At 39.6% G+C, this 19,891-nt stretch overlaps 1 protein-coding gene across 2 annotated transcripts in view; it reads left to right on the top strand.

Moving 5' to 3' along the window:
• KCNQ5 (potassium voltage-gated channel subfamily Q member 5) overlaps window positions 1-19,891 on the top strand; it is a 532,270-nt gene that overhangs the window by 501,314 nt on the left and 11,065 nt on the right. For both annotated transcript variants that reach the window (XM_019749337.3, XM_019749338.3), the window contains one exon: window positions 4,299-4,407. In XM_019749337.3, the coding sequence (XP_019604896.3) occupies window positions 4,299-4,407 (109 nt within the window). The remainder of the gene's footprint in view (window positions 1-4,298; window positions 4,408-19,891) is intronic.

Genomic DNA, 19,891 nt, shown 5'->3' with positions numbered 1-19,891 from the left:
TCCATTATCTTGGCTATTGTGAATAGTACTGCAGTAAACATAAGGGTGTATATATCTTTCCAAATTAGTGTTTGGGATTTCTTTGGATAAATACCCAGGAGTAGAATTGCTGGGTCATAAGGTAGTTCTATTTTTAATTTTTTCAGGAACCATCATACTATTTTCCACAGTGGCTGCACCAATTTGCAGTCCCACAACAGTGCACAAAGGTTTCCTTTTCTCCACATCCTGGCCAACACTTGTTATTTGTTGATTTATTGGTGATAGCCATTCTGACAGGTGTGAGGTGATATCTCATTGTGGTTTTTATTTGCATTTCTCTGAGGATTAGTGACATTGAACGTCTTTTCATATGTCTATTGGCCATTTGTATGTCCTCTTTGGAGAAATGTCTATTCAGGCCCTCTGCCCATTTTTTCATTGGATTGTTTTTTCAGTGTTGAGTTGTATGAGTTTTTAATAGATTTTGGATATTAACCCCTTATCAGATGCATCATTGGCAAATTATCCCATTCAGTAGGATGTCTTTTTGTTTTGTGTATACTTTTTTGCTTATTGTGATAGTACACACTGGCTGAAAAGTTTTTTCGTTAATTTCATGAAAGGACCCTGTATTTTATGTTATTTAACTATTTTGACCTGCATCATCATGTTATGGTTGGTTATATTGTATTTTCGAGTAGATAAGCCATTAATACAGGCATTGCAGGAGCTGCCTTCTCTATAACCTCTCCACAGGGTTCCTTGGTTTTCTGAGGTATAAGATGGGACCATGTTTGAAGTGGTTCTCACTAGAGTTCAGATGAGGAAAAGCTGTCACATGCTTCTATTTTGAAGGGCAGTGTAAAGTACTCTTGTGAATTCTGTACTGAGAATCCTGATAAAGTGTGTTATTCAATATTTCCCTCAGGGAGCTAACCCCTGGGTACCTCACAGGACTCCATAATGGTGCCTGATGGCCTTGGCTCTGTCAGCCACCAGCCTGTATGTGAGCTCTCCCCTCCCCCCACCTCTCCCACACCATACACACCCTCCTTGCAGTTGCAGGGTGTGTGTATTTCCAAGTCTCCTTTGAGGTGAGGACTGGCTCAGCACATGGCCATGGTAACCACGCTGCTCCAAATCTGATCCTCTATCGTGTTGTGGGGTCACTTTATCTGAGACCATGATAGCCAGGTGCACACAGCCATGTGAAGGAGAAGGTAATGCAGGAGAAGGGACACCAGATGCCAACAAGAGAGGCAAGAAAGACAAATCTGGAAGGAGTCAGAAGTGAGACTCAGGGTTGGGCAGTGTTTAATAGTGCAGCTCCAGAACCCAACTTCCTAGATTTAAATTCTGGTTCTGTCCCTTACTCTCCATGTGTTTTTTGGCAGCTATCTTAGCCTTCTGTGCCTCACTTTCATAATCTGTAAAACAGGAGGTAAAAATAATGCATACCTCATGGGGTTTGTAGCAATTAATTAAAGTTCCTGGCACATAATTTGATTTCCCTAAAAAGCACTTATTATTATTATCATCATGATTGTTGTTTTTGAGTGAAGAATTAGAAACCATGAAGAAAAGTTTTCCCAGTTGTATTAGTTTCCTAGGGGTGACATAACAAATTACCACAAACTGGGTGGCTTGAAACAAGTTTTTTTTCTCACAGTTCAAGAAATCAGGTTGTCTGAAATCAGGGTGTCACCAGGGTTGGTTCCTTCTGCAGTCTCTACAGGAGAAGCCATCATGTACCTCTCAGTTTCCGGTAGTCGCCAGCCATCCTCGGTGTTCTTGCCTTGTAGACGTCTCATTCCAGTCTCCGCTCCATTTTCTCTGTGTTCCTGTGTCTCCTCCTTTTTGTCTTATAGGGACACTTTCATTAGGTGTAGGGCCCCGCTGTCTGCCCTAATCCAGTGTGATCTCATCTCGAAAGTTACCTTAATTACATCTGCAGAGCCCCTTATTCCAAATGTCATATTCTGGTGTTCCAAGTGGACATGAATTTGGGGGCAATACTATTTGGCCTACTACACCAACTAAGAGCAGGTTGGGATCAAATCAGAGGAAGGAATCATGAACAGTTCCTAGAAGAACGTCATCTAACCTTGGGCATGATGTTATTGTGCTGTGTGAGTGGTCAGTCAAGCAAAATGGGCTTAACTGACCCTCAAGGTCATCACTGAGTCAGAACCAATGTACTCTCATTCAAACTGTGGCAAACTTCCCTGGAGAGAAGTTGAATGTACCCATCAGGCACAGGCTGCACCCATCAGGCAATGCACGCACTGAGCTCTTCCCCTGCCCTCTCCTGACATGTTACATGACACTAGTGAACCCACCATTGAACACATTCTGACACTGGGTAATGCAATGGCAAGGTCAAGGGCTTTGGAGCCTCAGGGAACTGGATTTTAATAACATGCTCTACAACTTACTAGCTCCACTTATCACCTTTGTGGCCTCAGGTAAGATACTTATCTTCTCTGAGCCTCAATTGCAACATCTAAAAACCAGGCATAACATCACCATCAACCTGTAGAGTTGCTATAAGTAAGAAAACTAATGTATGCAGAAGCTTCACCTAAGTGCTTGGCATAAATTTCAGTGAATGGTTGCTATTACTATTTTATTGTGAGGTGGTAGTTCTGACTCTTCCCCTTACTAGACTTTAGGGCACCAAGGCCAAAGGTAAAGACCCATCTGCATCTCTTTCCCCACCATCACCTCCACTCTCAGCACCCAATAAACTGGGTAAACACACAGTAAATAGTCAAATTAAATGGCACATCAACTGCATTTCATTATAACCTCTGCTTCGGAATGGACCCTTATATATAGCCTTTGGCCCTTTATAGCCAATAAATGGACCAATAGCCTTTCAGGGTTTTAATCCAACCAGGACAGTCCAGGACAGTCCAAGACAGTCCATGGACAGTCCATGGCCAAGTACCTTTTATTGGGGGGTGGGGGGAAAGGGGAACAGAACATTAACAGTGTGTATTTCCAGGATTTTTTTTGGGGGGGAGGGGGAAGAGTAGTATGTTTTTCCCAGGACTCATCAGCTCCATCCAAGCCAAGTTTTGTCCTTTCAATCTCAGTTGTGGAGGGTGCAGCTCGCTGGCCCATGTGGGATCGAACTGCAGCCCTTTTTGCCCAGAGCTCACGCTCTAACCAACTGAGCCACCCGTCTGCCCGGCAAAGTACCTTTCATGACTTAGCAAATGGAAACTAGGCAGAGCAAAGGCAACAGAAAGCCATGTTAGTCCTTTAGTGTTTGTCAGCATTTAAAGAGGCTTAAATAGAATTTGGAGGCTAAATAAGTCATCTCTCATGAGTGAATTTGTATGACGTTATTACCAAAGTAATACATGTTCATTGTAGAAATTTTAGAAATATAGCCAAGGAAAAAAGTAAAATCATTCTTAACCCCAGAGAGATGTATAGATTTTTTTCTGTAATAAAATATTGTGACTTTTTTTTTCCAATCATTAGTCTTCGACATCATTTTTAACAGCTTCCTAATATTGGACTATATAAACCTACTAATGTTTATTTAACTCATTCCCCATTCCAGGAATTTTAATTTGTTTTCAATATTTTGTTGCTGAATATAAAGCTGTAATGATATGAGTGTATTCCCTGTTAATTTTATAAATCTTTACTAATTTGGTACTTTTTGTAACCCTACCCCTTTTTCCAAACTTTGCAATTAACCCAAAAGTTCACTTGCTCGATTTATGAGGAACTGATTTTATTATCCACTCTGAAAATCTCCCAGTGCTCGCTATGTTGTCTTAAGCAAGCTCTCTCCTGGGCAGCCTATGTCCAGTAACTGATAAGTAATTAGTGTTCTTGGGTCTGACTACTCACTTGTTCAGGGCACGGGGCTAGTGGGGTCAATGTCGTGGGTTTCAAGCTCTGTATAGACAGGCCAGTTAGTTAAGTGTCCATAGACTGTTTCCCTAACTCCAAACAGCTGTTATTTAAACACTGGCTGTTAGTTTCAAAGAACTGGGCAAAAGAGCATGGGTGGATCAACACAAATCCATCACCACTAAAGGAAATACAGTGTGTCAACATTTTCATCTTCCCCGTGGAAAACAGCTCAGGAAGGTATTCGTGTCAAATCACATAAAATTGGTGAGGTTGTAGAAAAAGCAGAAGGAATAATTCTGGGAAAAACAATTGGCTGACCTTATACAGATCTTGATTTATAAGCTCAGTCTGTGAGTTCCCCCTATTTCTATGTGAGACAAGTTCAACAGCACGTTTCAAATTGCTGGTGGTAGTATTTAACTGGCAGTTTTCTCTTGCAGCTGACACAGCCCTTGGCACTGATGATGTATATGATGAGAAAGGATGCCAGTGTGATGTATCAGTAGAAGACCTCACCCCACCACTTAAAACTGTCATTCGAGCTATCAGGTTGGTGGAAAACCTTTGACAAAGTGATTCAGAGACCTACCTCTGATTATTTGAATTACTCTGTTGCTGAGTTGCTTCTCCTGCCAGTAAATCTCCTGAAACAATTACTTCCTCTTTTCCTATTCATCTACATGCCTATTAAATTATGAAATATTTTTTTCTTAATACAAAACTCTACTGTGTTCAACACAACGTATGTGATAAAAGGTGGGTGAGATTTAAACAGCCAGGCCATGTCAGCGAGATTACATGAGAATTGACTTGTCATGTCAATTGGTTGCTTTCAGGACATTTCGTGTATAGATACAACCGGATGTCTTAAATTATTTTTATGATTTGATGTTCCAATCCATGTTCTGTACTTTGTACCAGAGAAAAAGCCCTCTAGGTTATTTCAAAATTGGTTGAGTCTGAAAATGGGAAGAAACCTAACACATTCTGCAGTCAGTTGCTCCTATTCTGCTGAAATGTAACTGTTAAAAAGCTGACCTTAACTTACTCCTCTACTGATGGCAGAAAGGTAAGCGTGTACCCAAAGCCACTTATTTCCAGGATCCACTCCCTACAAAAAAATCAGGATCTGGACTAAATGAAGTGCTGTAAGCTGAGCCTGCCCACTCCAGTCCCTTTGAGAGGATGTGTATCTGTCAGGGAACGCTGAGTGGCTGTGTTGCAAAGAAACACCGCTGATCTCTTTGGCTCTCTGCCTCTTACCAAAAAGCCAGAGGAAGAGCTTAACTATGCAACCCAATTTAGCTATTCAGATACTTGGTCTAAACTCACATATCAGTATGATTGATTACTTAATTCTGTTTTGAGTTGGTCATTTAGGATCATGTTAGACATTGCTTTACTTTATAATTGGGAGTCACTGGGAAATTAGAAATGAGTTATAAATATTTTGGTAAATGTTTATGGGGACAAAGAAAATCATGGTATGGTGAAATGTGTACCCCAGAAGATGCTTAAACATTATCTATAACAGCAACCTAAAATGAAGTGATGTAAAGCCCAGTTACTTCCCGATAGAACCTTCAAGCAACAGTCCCTATGGGTGGAGGGACAAACCTTCTTATGTGCCCTGGACTGTCCAGATTATGCCTCTTTTCTCACCATAATTGTTAGTAACACTCCCGGTCTTTCTCAAAGTATCCCAAATTGGGGATACTAGAAGCCTTGGATAATATTTAATCCCAGAAAACCCAGGGATATGTAGTAAAATGATGCCTGAAGACTTCAGTTAAAGGGAAAGAAAGGATCTAGAACTGCCCTGCCCAATACAGTAGCCACTGGCCACATGAGGCTATTTAAATTTGAATTAATTAAAATCAAACAAAATTTAAAATTCAGTTCATCAGTAGCATTTAAAGTGCTCAATAGCCACAGATAGCTAGTGGCCACTGTATTGGGCAGAGAAGGTGTTCAGTACATTCCCATCATTGCAGAAAGTTCTACTGGGCATTGCTGGTCCAGAAGTCACCTTGAAATTCTTTACATTCGTTCATTACATCCATCAAAGACTCTAAAGTGAAGGTGGGGCAATTCATCCAGGGATTAGTCTGACTTGCAACAAGTACAGTAAAAATCTTATCTAATGGGAGCAGATTAGGTTTCCTAAAAGTCATATTTAATCCAGTTTGTGTCATTTCCCAAGACCTGCCAAAGCTTTCTGCTTTTGCCTTGCAACCTATAAAAAGAATTGTGAGCTGCAAGAAAGGAAATGAAATAGGTTTATTCTGCTAGCTAAGCACTTTAGCAGCAGCTTAAGATTTACTTTCTTATACTTTCCTCTTGAAACTTGACTGATTTTTTGTAAAGCCCTTTGCATAATACCCTTCTTTTCATAATTCTTTCTTGGTTCTTTTTTTTAACAGAACTTTATTATTTACACGTACCTCTTTTTTGTGGCTTTTGGAACCTCTCTGCTTGCTACTTTGTGAGACATGAGGGGCATATTTTTCTCCCCCATGTTATGATTCTGATTAGTAGGTATTTTTTTCTCACTTCTAAGTTCCATTTAAAATTGTTGGATTTCATTCCAACATAATTGCCACACTCGATAGTTAATAACTAATTGGAAATCTTTGACTCCTGATAGTACCTGATTTCTAAAACTACCTGATTATAAGACCAACCAATACAATTAGAAGTTCTAAAAAGGAGTTTGCAGGTATAGGTCCCTAAATCTTACGCAAAAGTATCCTTCCCCTGAGTTTAATTACATAAATAAACTGAACGTCAGTTGACTGGCATATTTTTTGACAGAACATGCTCACCTCACACAGCTCACCTGAAAAAGTATTTTACATGTACATTACTGATTGCAAGTGTGAACCACCTATTATCCATCTCTAACATAGCGACTTTGTTTTGGCATTTTCCTTGATATTTTCAGTTGTTTCATTATTTAATATCACTACTTGAACATGCCTCTTGTCTTCCAGTAGCTCTTACAACAATAGTTTTTCTTAAAAAACAAATAAAAAGTAAAAGGTGTATCAAAAAATATGTATTCCACTGCAAGGATGACAGCAGGAAAATAATATTGTTACCTTCACAAAGAGCAAAGTAGGAATTACTATTTTCTGTTACTAATATTTATTACGCATCTGCCATTTTATAGTTATTTCTGAAAGTAAAGATTCTCAGGTAATGAGGTGATTAAGGCCACTCTCCAAACTTATCTGGATTCTATTACCCGAGTGCACTTTGAGACTTTTTTTTTAAATGAATGACATCACTTTTTATAGTACTGAACAATGGCTATCCTTAAACATTTCCAAAATATGTCTGAAAAGACAAAAGAATGAGTAGTTTTGTATTGTTACTCCAAGATTACCACAGATTATGCTCAAAATATTAGTTAATGGGAATGCACAAAGTTACTGGTTTTCAAACTCATCTCTGGGAGTGAAGACTAAACTTATTTTTAACAAAAGTTCTATATCTTGTTAATGATTTAATTAAAACAATGTTGTCTTTTCATCAATTCAAATTAATTTCTACATAGAAAGATGAAGTAAATAGATTAACAAGCAAATTGATAAACATTCTACACACTCACTTTTCACTATATTATAGTATATTCATTTGCAAGGGCTGCCCTAACAAAATACAACAGACTGGGTGGCTTAACCAACAGAAATTTATTTTCTCAGTTCTGGAGGCTTGAAGTGCACGATGAAGGGTTCAGCAGGATTGATTTCTTCTGAGGCCTCTCTCGGCATGCAGATGGCTGCCTTCTCACAGCCTCTGCACATGGTCTTTCCTCTGCACCCCCACGTATCTGTGTCCAAATTCCCCTTCTTCTGACACCAGTCAGACTGAATCCGGGCATACCCTAACAGTTTCATTTGAACTTAGACACCTCTCTAAAGGCCCTGTCTCCAAATACAGTCGCATTCTGAGGTACTAGGGTAGGGACAGGGCTTTAACATAGGAATTTTGGGGGTACACAACTCAGGCCATAACACATGGCAAGACACCTGTTTTCATATCACTGAAAAATATTTTCTCAGGCACAATATCAGAATTTTCAGATTAAAAATCAGCCCATCAATTATCCAACATCTAGACATTTGGGACTATCTGAAGAGGTTGACCAACTTACCTGTAAAGCTTGCACTTGGCATTGTGTAAACACTAAATAAGTGTGTTTAATCCTGGGCAAAATTCCACACAAAAATTAATATATGTTCATTTATCTGAAATAATAAATAAATGTTAAAAGTCATATCCAGTACATCTCAATATTTATAAAAGGGTCATGGAGAAATAATTTTTCTAAGTACAAAAGAAATGTTTGTATTTGTTTTCCCACACCAAACTGGCTAGATAAGTTCTCAGACATGCCTACCCGGGCTACATACAAGTGCTGTGTAACGGACTGGGCAATTGGGAAAAGAGCTTTGTCAGTTAAAATGTTGCAATGCAAAGCTTACCTGCTTCTCACCAGTATTTTTTTGTAGAATTACTATATCTAGGATCAGGCCACACTTCACGAGATCCTCAACAGCAGTTGTACTCTCGTCAGCTTGTTTTATTTAATCATGTTCTGTGCCAGTTGTCAAGAAATAAATCAGAATACCATACAACCTGTTTTTCTTGGGAAGATAACTGAAACAACCTGATGGAGATTTCTCATTATTTTGAAAAGAAATGACCAAGAAGCTATCCATTGTATCATGTTCTTAACTTCTCTTAATATCTCTATGCAATAATCACAGTGCCTGCTATGTTTCACTTGTATGCAACCTTTTATTTCCCAGGCCAAAGCAGCCTTCTAGCGAATCAAATGAATAAACAAGGTCTTGGGTGAAAACTCAAAGAATTCTTTAGTTGAAGCGGCAGCCCAACTTTACCCTGGCACCACTGGCTAACTCTTCCCCATGCCCAAACCCTCCCCAGGGCTGCTCAAGGGAATTAGTCCAAGAAACGACAGCCTCTGTGTGACCTTTGGCAACTCATTTCACCTCTCTGTGCCTTGTTTTCTAATTGGTGGCGTGAGGATGGTAATACTATTGACTTTGTAGGATTGTGGTGAGGATTAAATGAATTCACATTTGCAAAGCACTTAGGGTACCCGGTAAACACTATGCAATGCTATTACAGCCTCCAGGTATCAGGGCTCCTTAGTGCCTTCCCAGCAAGCTGCCTCTATTGCCCATCTTCCACGCAGGCCATACAATCTCCTTTCTGCGCTCTGCCCGCTTCCATGGTGTGTCACAGGAGAGGAGCACCTCTTTCTCTTTTCTGAGGCGGTGTTCCCAACTTCCAAACATTTGCAGCCTTGCTTGCCTGCACCTTCCCCAGGAAGCATTTGCTGTTACCCATTAAAGTTACCTCCTCCGAACCTGCACTGAGGAATCACTCAGAGCCATGCCGCTGAGGCTGGAAGAGCAATTATTTCACCCAACCGTGAAGCGATGTTACAAGTAGCTCTCCCCTTCGTCTTCTGGGTGGGCTTGCTGCCCCCGCAGTCACCCTCCCAAGAAGCAAGAGGACAGTGACAGGTAGAAGTTACCTGTCCCCTCCCTCCCCCACCCACACAGAGGCCTGACTACAGACTCTTTAAAGTTCCTCCCAGAGGGCAGTTCATGCACTCAGAAAATATGCATTGAGCTTCTATTCCACACCAGGCACAGGGATAAACATTAACAAGAAAGATGGATCCCTGCTTAGGTTCATGAGGGGCTGCCAGAAAAGTAAAGAGTCAGTAAAGTTGCAGAGCAACATATCACTGCAATAATAGAAGTCCAGGATATTTGGGCAGACATAATGTCAGCACTTACCTGGGAAGTGTCATTCAGGAAGGCTTTCTGGAAGAAAGGGTATCCAAGCAGAGATCTGGTAGATAGGTAGGTTCCAGGAAGGTTATTGAAGGGCAAAGGGATATTTGGGCAAAGGGAACTACAATTGCGGGGAACCAAAGGTGAAAGTGGCATTGGAAGGTATTCATGCTGGAGGAGGACAGAGGATGTGGGGACGAGAGTTTAGATTGAAAAGAGGAGCAGGGACCATTATAACAAGCAGGAAGACATGGAGGCTTTTAAGTACAGAAGTAAATTTATCAGATTGGAGCTTAATTCTAACACTTAGAAAGATGCCCCTGATTGCAATGAGAAGAATGGACTGGAAAGAAGCGACTACTGTTGTTATAATACCTGGATCTGCTGGGGGCCTGAGCCAGGCAGTCACGGTGAACAGTGAAGGATGCATTTCAGAGCTCCTCAGATGTAAAAAATAATAGGATTTGCATATTTACTGGTTGGAGAGGATAGAGTAAAAAAGGAAGAGAAATCAAGGGTGATACATCTAGTTGCCTGGTCAGACAGAGGCCAGCTTGAGGGGAAATAGTGCATTGTTGAGAGTGTTGAGTTAGGGGGTCACAGTGGGGCCCAGCAAGCAGGTGAATCCCTGGATCTGAGGCCCAGGGTAAAAACCTGGAATGAGAACAAACTTGGTAGTCGTCAGCACAGAAATAGGTGGTTTACGAAAGTGTCACCCCAGGGAGAGTGTGGGAGTAAAGACGGAGGATGGTCAACACAGAATCTAAGGCTGACAGATCCGGAAGGAGCTGCAAAAGGAAGAAGGCTCCGATGGAAACAACCAGACAGATGGGAGACAGCACGGTAGAAGAGCAGCCAGAAGAATGTTTCGAGCAGGAGGCAGTGGTCAACTATGTAAATGCTGCTAAGAGGTCAAGAAGATAAAGAGCGAGGAGGCCCTTTGAAAGTGACAACAGAGAGGCCTCCAGTGACTTTGGAGAAAAATTTAATAGAGGCATAAAAGGAAAAGAATAGATCAAAAGATACATAGAAAAAAATGAAAATGGAAATATATCAAAATTATTGGGATGCTGTGAAAGCAATATCAAAAGGGAAATTTACATCATTTCAGGCCTATCTCAAGAAACAAGAAAAATCTCAAATAAACAACCGAATATTACATATTAAAGAACTAGAAAATGAAAAACAAACGAAACCCAAAGTCAGCAGAAGGAAGGAAATAATAATAATTAGAGTAGAATTAAATGAAATAGCAAACAAAAAGACAATAGAAAAAGTTAATGCAACAAAGAGCTAGTTCTTTGAAAAGATTAATAAAATTGAGAAACCCCTAGCTAGACTCACTAAGGAAAAAAGAAAAAAGACACAAATAAACAAAATCAGAAATGGAAGAGAAGTTACAACAGATACCACAGAAAAACAAAGGCTCATCCAAGAATACTATGAAGGACTGTATGCCACCAAATTCAATAACCTAGAAAAAATAGACTTCTTTGAAATATATAGCCTTTCTAGACTAAATCATGAAGAATTAGGAAATCTAAACAGACTGATCAACAGTAAACAAATTGAAACAATCATCCAAAACCTCCACAAAAGCAGAAGTCCGGGACCAGATGGCTTCACTAGTGAATTCTATGAAACATTCAAAGAGGATCTAATACCTGTCCTGCTCAAACTCCTCTAAAAAATTGAAGAAGAGGCAACACTTCCTAACTCATTTTATGAGGCCAACATTACCCTGGTACCAAAACCTTGTAAGCACAATACAAGTAAAGAAAACCACAGACCAATATCTCTGATGAATACTGATGCAAAAGTCCAAAACAAAATACTAGCAAATAGAATACAACAATACATTAAAAAGATTATACATGGATGATGAACACACAATGGGATTTATAGATGATGTAATACAGAATTGTACACCTGAAATCTATGTAATTTTACTAACAATTGTCACCCCAATAAATTTAATTAAAAAAAAAAGATTATACATGACAGTCAAGTGGGGTTCATTCCAGGGGCACAAGGATGGTCCAACACACACAAATTGATCAATGTGATACACCACATAAATAAAATAAAGGATTAAAATTATATAATATCATTAGATGCACGAAAAGCATTTGATAAGCTACAACATCCATTTATGATTAAAACACTTAATAAAATGGATATAGAAGGAAAGTACCTTAACATAATAAAGGCCATATATGACAAAGCCACAGCTAATATCATACTTAACAGTAAAAAACTGAAAGCTTTTCCTCTAAGATCAGGAACAAGACAGGGATGCCTCCTATCACAACTGTTATTCAACATAGTATTGGAAGTCCAGGCAGAGCAGTCGGGCAAGAGAAAGAAATAAAAGGCATCCAAATTGGGAATGAAAAAGTTAAACTGTCACTCTTTGTAGACAAGAGTGATTCTTTTTATAGAAAACCCTAAAGACTCCACCAAAAAGCTATTAGAAACAATAAACAAATATAGTAAACTTGCAGGATACAAAATCAATGTACAAAATTCATTGCATTCCTATATACTAACAATGAAATTTCAGAAAAAGAAATGGAAAAATCAATTCCTTTTGCAATTGCAGCAAGAAAAATAAAATACCTAGGAATAAACCTAACAAAGGATGTGAAGGATTTACACACTGAAAATTATATTATTTAAAGAAATTGAACAAGACACAAAGAAATGGAAAGATATTTCATGTTCATGGATTGGAAGAATCAACATAGTTAAAATGGCCATATTACCCAAAGCAATATACACATTTAATGCAATCCCCATCAAAATCCCAATGGCATTTTTTAAAGAAAAAAAAAAAAAAAATCAACAGATTTGTATGGAATCACAAAAGACCACAAATAGCCAAAGCAAACCTGAGAAGAAAGAACGTGACTGCAGGTATCACACTCCCTGATTTCAGTTTATACCACAAAGTGACAAAAATCAAAACAGCATGGTATTGGCAGAAAAACAGACACACAGACCAATGGAATAGAATTGAGAACTCAGAGATAAACCCACACATATATGGGCAGATAATTTTTGAGGAACCAAAATACACAATGGAGAAAAGAAAGCCTCTTCAATAAATGATGCTGGGAAAATTGGAAAGCCACAGGCAAAAGAATGAAATTAGATGGCTATCTGTCAACATATACCAGAATTAACAGAAAATGGATCAAAGACTTAAACATAAGACCTGAAACAATAAATTGCATAGAAGAAAACATAGGTACTAACCTTATGGACCTTGGATTCAGGGAGGATTTTATGAATTTGACCTCAAAGTCAAGGGAAATAAAAGCAAAAATAAGTGAATGGGGCTATATCAAACTAAAAAGCTTCTGCACAGCAAAAGAAACCATCAACAAAACAAAAAGGCAACCAACCAAATAGGAGAAGATATTTGCAAACAACACCTCCAATAAGGGGCTAATATCCAAAATATATATTTTAAAAAAGAAAGAAAAAAATAACCTCATACAACTCGACAACAGAAAAAAAATCCAATTTAAAAATGGGCAATGGACCTGAACAAACACTTCTCCCAAGGAGACATACAAACGGCCAACAGATATATGAAAAGATGCTCAACTTCACTAGCTATTAGGAAAATACAAATCAAAACCACAATGAGATACTACCTCACACCTGTTAGAATGGCTGTTATCAACAAGAGAAGTAATAACAAGTGTTGGAGAGGCTGTAGAGAAAAAGGAACCTTCATACACTGCTAATGGGAATGTAAATTGGTACAGCCACTATGGAAAACAGTATGGAGGTTCCTCAAAAAAAATTAAGAATGGAATTACCATACAACTCAGCAATATCTCTTCTGGATATATACCCAAAAAATCTGAAAACATTTATCCATAAAGATATATATACCCCTATGTTCACTGCAGCATTTATTCATGGTAGCCAAGACATGGAAACAACTAAAGTGTCCTCGAGAGATGATTGGATAAAGAAGCTGTGGTACATATATACAATGGAATATTACTTGGCCAAAGAAAAGATAAAATACTGCCATTTGCCATAACATGGATAGATCTTGAGATTATTATGCTTAACGAAATAAGTCATACAGAAAAAGCCAAGAACCTCAGTAATACGTATGTAGGATATAAAACTGAAAGCAACAAATAAACAAGATAAACAAAGAAACAAAAACTCATAGACACAAACAAAAGTTTAGTGGTTACCAGAGGGTAAAGCGGGGAGGGAGGATGGTAGAAGAGGGAAAAAGAGGGTCAAATATATGGTGATAGAAGGAGAACTGACTCTGGGTGGTGAACACACAATGAAATATACAGATGATGTATTATAGAATTGTACACTTGAAACCTGTATCATTTTACTAACCAATGTCACCCAATACATTTAATAAATTTTTTTAAGCTTGAAGCCAGAGTGTACACAGAACACTTTTCTAAATGATCTATCAGAATCTTTCACTCTAATTTAAACATAGATGAGGTAGGTGTCAAGAATTTTTTGAGAACTAGCAAAGACTCATCAACTCCTCTAAATTGCTCAGATCTGATCATCAAAGAGAAGAACCACTGCTGATATGTCAGAGTTTCTGAGGTGGGTTATGCAAATCAGTCCTCGCTGTAACCCTGGGTTATGTGATGAGGTTTTCCAGTTTTCTTGCCTTGTGTTCATCCTATTCTGAAAAGCATGGATGGGACCATTCTCTTCACCATCCCCGAAAGTGCATTTTCAACTCTGAATTTTTCTTAAATCTCACTTGGTACTTCAGACAAGAATACTCCACAAATAGAGAAGAAGAGGCACGTGTTTGCCATTGTGGGTTTTTGTTAAATCTACAAGCTGTTTCATCATCACCAGTTGTTAATTGTGCTGATGGCGTCTCCACTATTTTCACGGAGGTGAAGAGTCTTTGTTTGCAAGTCACTAATAAGACATTCCCGACAGCAAGTATATGCCATGTTACAGTAAAGGATGCTGCTGGAAGAACATTTTATGGATCATTTAGCACATATTTTTAAAATCAGCTAATATAGTCCCTGGAATATTCTTTTCGTTTGTTTCGGTTTTGAAGATAATTGTGGCCACATCTTGCTTTGAAGCTGCATTAAACTAGTGTTTTCACTGAAGATGCACTTACTTTGCATCTAATTTTTAACCTTTTATTTGATTGTAATTTAAACTGAATCTCTTATTTATTGCCATGACTGAAATTATTCAAGAGCAATCAACATGTGTGGTACTTTTTTTACTTACTTATTACTAAGATTTTATACTCCTAGGAAAATAAAATTCCCCAATTTAGTTACTATATCAGTGTTCACAAAATCCTCAGAGGAAAATTAACCATTGGCGGACTTGCCTGGATCCAGGAGTTCTCACTTGGGTTTTACTTCCTCTCTCTTTAAAAGAAAACCCAACTAAATGTACAGGAGAGCCTACTGGATCCTGAATATAAAGCACGATGACAAGCATTAGAGGAACAACCCTACTCCCCATGGTGGAAACAGTGTGGCCACAGAACTTTCCAGATCCCTAAGTCAGCCAAGTGAGGCATCTGCTGGCCCCTGCAGTAAGGACATCTTATAGACCGTATAGAAATGGAACTAATTTGCAAGTATCAAGGGTTCAAAGCAAGAAAATGAGATGGGTCAGTTACATCCAGGGACTCCTAGGGTTCCTTAGTCACTGAGTAGGAGCCCAATTTGAGATGAAAGAAGGGTGAAGCAGTCTTAGATATATAATTCCCTAACTAGTTTTGACAGGTTTTCAGAGTCTAAATACTATATATTTGACTCTCAAACAATGTGGGGTTAGGAGCACTGACCACCCCTACCCCGGGCCCCAATGCAGTCAAAAATCTGCATATAACGTTTGACTCCCCAAAAACTTAACTACTAATAGCCTACTGTTTACTGGAAGCCTTGCCGATGACATACACAGTCAATTAACACCTTTTGTATGTTACATGTATTATATACTGTATTCTTGCAATAGAGTATGCTAGAGAAAACATCATTAAGAAAATCATAAAGGAAAATACATTTGCAGTATTTGTTGGAAGAACTCTGCATATAAGTGGACCCACACAATTCAAACCCATGTTGTTCAAGGGTCAATGGTATACATAAATGCAAATCTGTATTATTGAATCATGTTTATGAACTGATAAGAAAATAACATTAATACATCCAAACAATTAATACGTATACCTTCAATAGTGATTCAAATTATCAGCTTCCAAAGTACTCATTGTCTGCTCCATTTGCCCTGTGAGCAATACTATCCCTTGACCAATCTCTAAAAGGTGAGAGAGGGCTACCTTGGGAGAAATTCAGTGATCAAAAGCCTCTGAATCACCTCAAGAATGAGCTCTAGGGTCCTTGCTTTTAAAGCTGATAGAAGCTATGTTTCTCACAGAGCATCAGAAATCAAAGGATAGAGTTTTCCAAACAGGGAAAGAGGGTGATATGGAATGCACATCTGTAAAGTAAATCAACCCAACTAGCCAACATAAAGTAAGAAGAGGGATTGGGAGAAAAAACACACATCCACACCAAAAACATAAGGTCTGGGAATATAATGGGGCCATTTCTAGAGCCTGGAGAAATTTGGTAATCTACCGCAGAGATGGCTGTGCAAAGTGGGTAAAGGGCTGGCATCTCCTCCAGCAACTGCTACCCATCACCTCTACCAGTCGGGGTAAGCCCCCCTTTCCTGCACACCCACAGCATTCATGCTCCCCACACCTTCCATGCACAACACGGATTGTGACTGTTTGCCTACTTGCCTGTCTGCCCCACTAGCCTGGAAGAGCTCAAACAGCAGGGTTTATTTCTTCATCAATGTATCTAACACAAGGCCTGGCACATAGTAGGCATTCAATAAATGTCTGATGGGTGAGTGAAGGAATGAATGAATTCTGGAGTCCCAGCGGCCACTGCATTGAGCTCATCTAAGAAGTTCAGGCTCTGACGAAGCAGGCTCTCGAACCCTCTCCGTGCTCCCGGAGCAGAGCTGATGCCTCCCACCAGGACCACAGAGGGGAAGACGCTGGACACCAAGTGAGCCCTGGAGGCTTCTCTGACTCCTCCTCAGAGGTCAGTGCTCCTCAACGCCTAGCACAGTGGCCAGCACCTAGGAGGTTCCTGATGGATACTTATTGAAAGAATGAATGAATTAGTCACCCTGCACTCCTTTTTACGTCTAAAGTAGTCCTTTGAAAAACTAATTGAACTTCTTAACTATTTCCTGCATGAAAACTTCAAGCCTGACTCAGGGGAGGAGGGCCAGGAAGCATTTGGGTTCTGACTGGAGGCCTGACACCCAGGCACACTGCCCCTCTGCCTAAGTGTGATTTGTGTGACCTCGAAGACTTATGCAAAACCCACCATCACTCCGTGCATGGAGGCAGGGATCATGCAGATTGTTCTATCCCCACTACCCTAATCCCTGTGCTGCAGTAATTCTCAACTGGGCTAGCTGCATGGTAGAATCACCTGAAGAGTTTTATAAAATCTCTGGACCACCCCCTGGATCAATTAAAACAGAATTTCTGAAGGTGAGACCCAGACATCGGCATTTTTTAAAGCTCCCCAGCTGATTCCAGTGAGTAGCCAAGCTTGGGAAGAACTGCTGTCTTTACAGTCAATCAATCTGCCTCTTCAGTTCACAGTCGGCTGAGCTCTCTCCACCCTGCCCAGGGTTTGGCTGCGGGCCGGGCCCGTCCATCTGTTTGGTGGCGGCAACAATCACTGCCTCTGCAGTTTTCTAATCATTCTTATCTCTGCATATTCATAGGCAATGTTTTTACCCTGGTGTAGAGGACTGGAACAAGACTTTTGCAAGATTTTGTAACTCATGGCAGCACCACCACAAATGCACCTACATTTCCTTATAAGTGCACATATGTTTGTGTGTATATATAGATATATTCTACCCAGAGTTTAACTTTGCTTTATTTTTTCATGCTCAGAAAATTGTATGAGCAGACTTTCTTCAGTTTCAAGACCAGGTTGCAGTTTGGGTTTATGATGAATCTTTTTCCCCCTCTAGTGGTTGTACTGGGACACATCAGCTTTGTGCAATAGGTTTCCTTCTCTTTGACTCCTAGCCTCTTAGTTCCCGACAGCATCAGAGGATGCTGGCGTTAGGGCCTTTTGCTCTTTGCTGCTATATTAGTTCTGGGGGTGCAACTTATCCTCATGAAGAGAAGACGCCAATGAGAATGTAACTTACTCCTCAGCTTTTATCAGTCCTCCAAAGGGCCTTCCAATAAGACCAGTAAGAACAGGCCATTCACTTAGCAAAATTTCATTGAGCATCTATTATGCACCAAGCATATGTGAGTAAAAACAGCCATTTCGTAGCAAAGTAGCTTTTCTGTTGTTGTTATTTTGTGTTAAAATATTCTCCTAATATTAAGACAATAGTAGAACACTGTGATTAAGAGTTCAGTATTAGAAATACTGAATGTCAACTATAATTTTTAAAAAATAGTCACAAGGATATAAAGCACAACACAGGGAATATACTCATAGTCAATAATACTGTAATAACTATGTACAGAGTCAGATGGGTACTAGACTTATTGGGGTTATCACTTTGTGATATATAAATGTCTAATCACTATGTTGTTTTATACACTTGAAACTAATAATTAAGAAAAAAAGGAGATCAGCACTGGAACCAGATTGGTTCAAATCCCAATCCCACTCTTACTAGCTGTTTAACCCCAGGCAAGTTACTTAACCTCTCTGTGCTTCAGTTTCTTTATATGCAAAATGGAGATGACAATAGTACCCTTTTCGTAGGGTACTATTTGTAGCGTACTGCCTGACGTTATTATCATATTAACCATTAAATGTATTTACAGGTCTAATTTTACTCTAAAATGATTTGCTCAAACCTCCTTTCTACCAAGCAATACAAAAATTATATTAAACTTCTTTTATAAGCATGTAAGAGGCCATCAAGGTCTTCTGCCTCTTTTTTCCAGGCCAGTTCACAGGCCTCAGTTTATTCCCAGTCTCAAAGCATTTCCTCATGGCTCTTCTTATCTAGAACAGGGTTTGGCAAACTACATTGGGGGCCAAAAGCCAACCCAATGCTTGTTTCTCTAAATCGTTTTACTGGAACATAACACTCATTTACGTACGTATGGTCTCCCATGCTACAATGCAGAGTTGAGTGGTTTCAACAGGGAACATACACCCTATAAAGCATAAAATATTTACTGCCTGGCCCTTTGCAGAAAACACTTTCACCTCTTGTCTAGACTAGGAGTTGCTCTGGATTTATGCCCAGCTGCATTTGGAGAATAAAGGTCCATAACATTCAGGCTACCCTATGCGAGAACCAAGATGGAAAATCAACGTTCCCTATTCTACCTGGACTCCCCTAACCCAGGACTCCTCTAACCCCCAGCTTTCCTTCCTCCCTGTCACTTTGTAGCTAAGTCTTAGTGTCTGAAATGCAATGGTTTTAAAGAGAAAAAAAATTGAAAGCCCTTTCAAATTCAGTCTGACAGCTACTTTTGGACATTTTCTTCAATTTTCAGCATCCTCATATCTTGCCTGAAATTGAGAATTGTTGAACTCTGGGCTTCATTTCTTCCTGCAAATAACCAGAAAATGGCCTACTCATTCCTTCTGTTTGCAAATGCTCATTGTGCAGTTGTAGCTGGTAACTGGGAAATATACACTGTTAACCAAAACTAACAACAATAGTGAGACAGATATGTATCTCCTATAACCGGAGTATAGTAAGCAGAGGGCCCCTAGAATTTCTGGTAAAAGGGAAAATATTACAAATTGCAGGTGGGAAACCCACATTAGTCATGGACTAGATCCTGGAGAGGACCGTTTGAGAGAATGGAGGTGGCAAATGTGAAGGGCAGAAGGCATTCCAAGCACGAGACCCCCTATGGGAAGACTAAAATGGATTTGAGTTGAATATTCTAACATGGCTTTGGATTGACTTGTTTGCGAGTGTCGGGAGTACAGGAAACAGAGGAGATCAGACCAGTAAACAGACATTCTCCCTAACCTTCCAGAGGTTGCCTGACATGACCCACCCTATGGTGCCAGCTTAGTGGAGTGGTAACAAACACAGGCCCTGGCATCAGCAATAACCTGCCTGTTACTAGTTGTGTGACCTTGGGCAGGTTATTCAACCTCCTGAGC

This window comes from Rhinolophus sinicus, chromosome 2 (assembly GCF_057876585.1).
Source record: "Rhinolophus sinicus isolate RSI-liver-muscle chromosome 2, RSI-T2T, whole genome shotgun sequence".
Lineage (NCBI taxonomy): Eukaryota > Metazoa > Chordata > Mammalia > Chiroptera > Rhinolophidae > Rhinolophus > Rhinolophus sinicus.
Note: the sequence above shows the minus strand (reverse complement) of the source record. Positions and strands in the feature narration are given on the sequence as shown.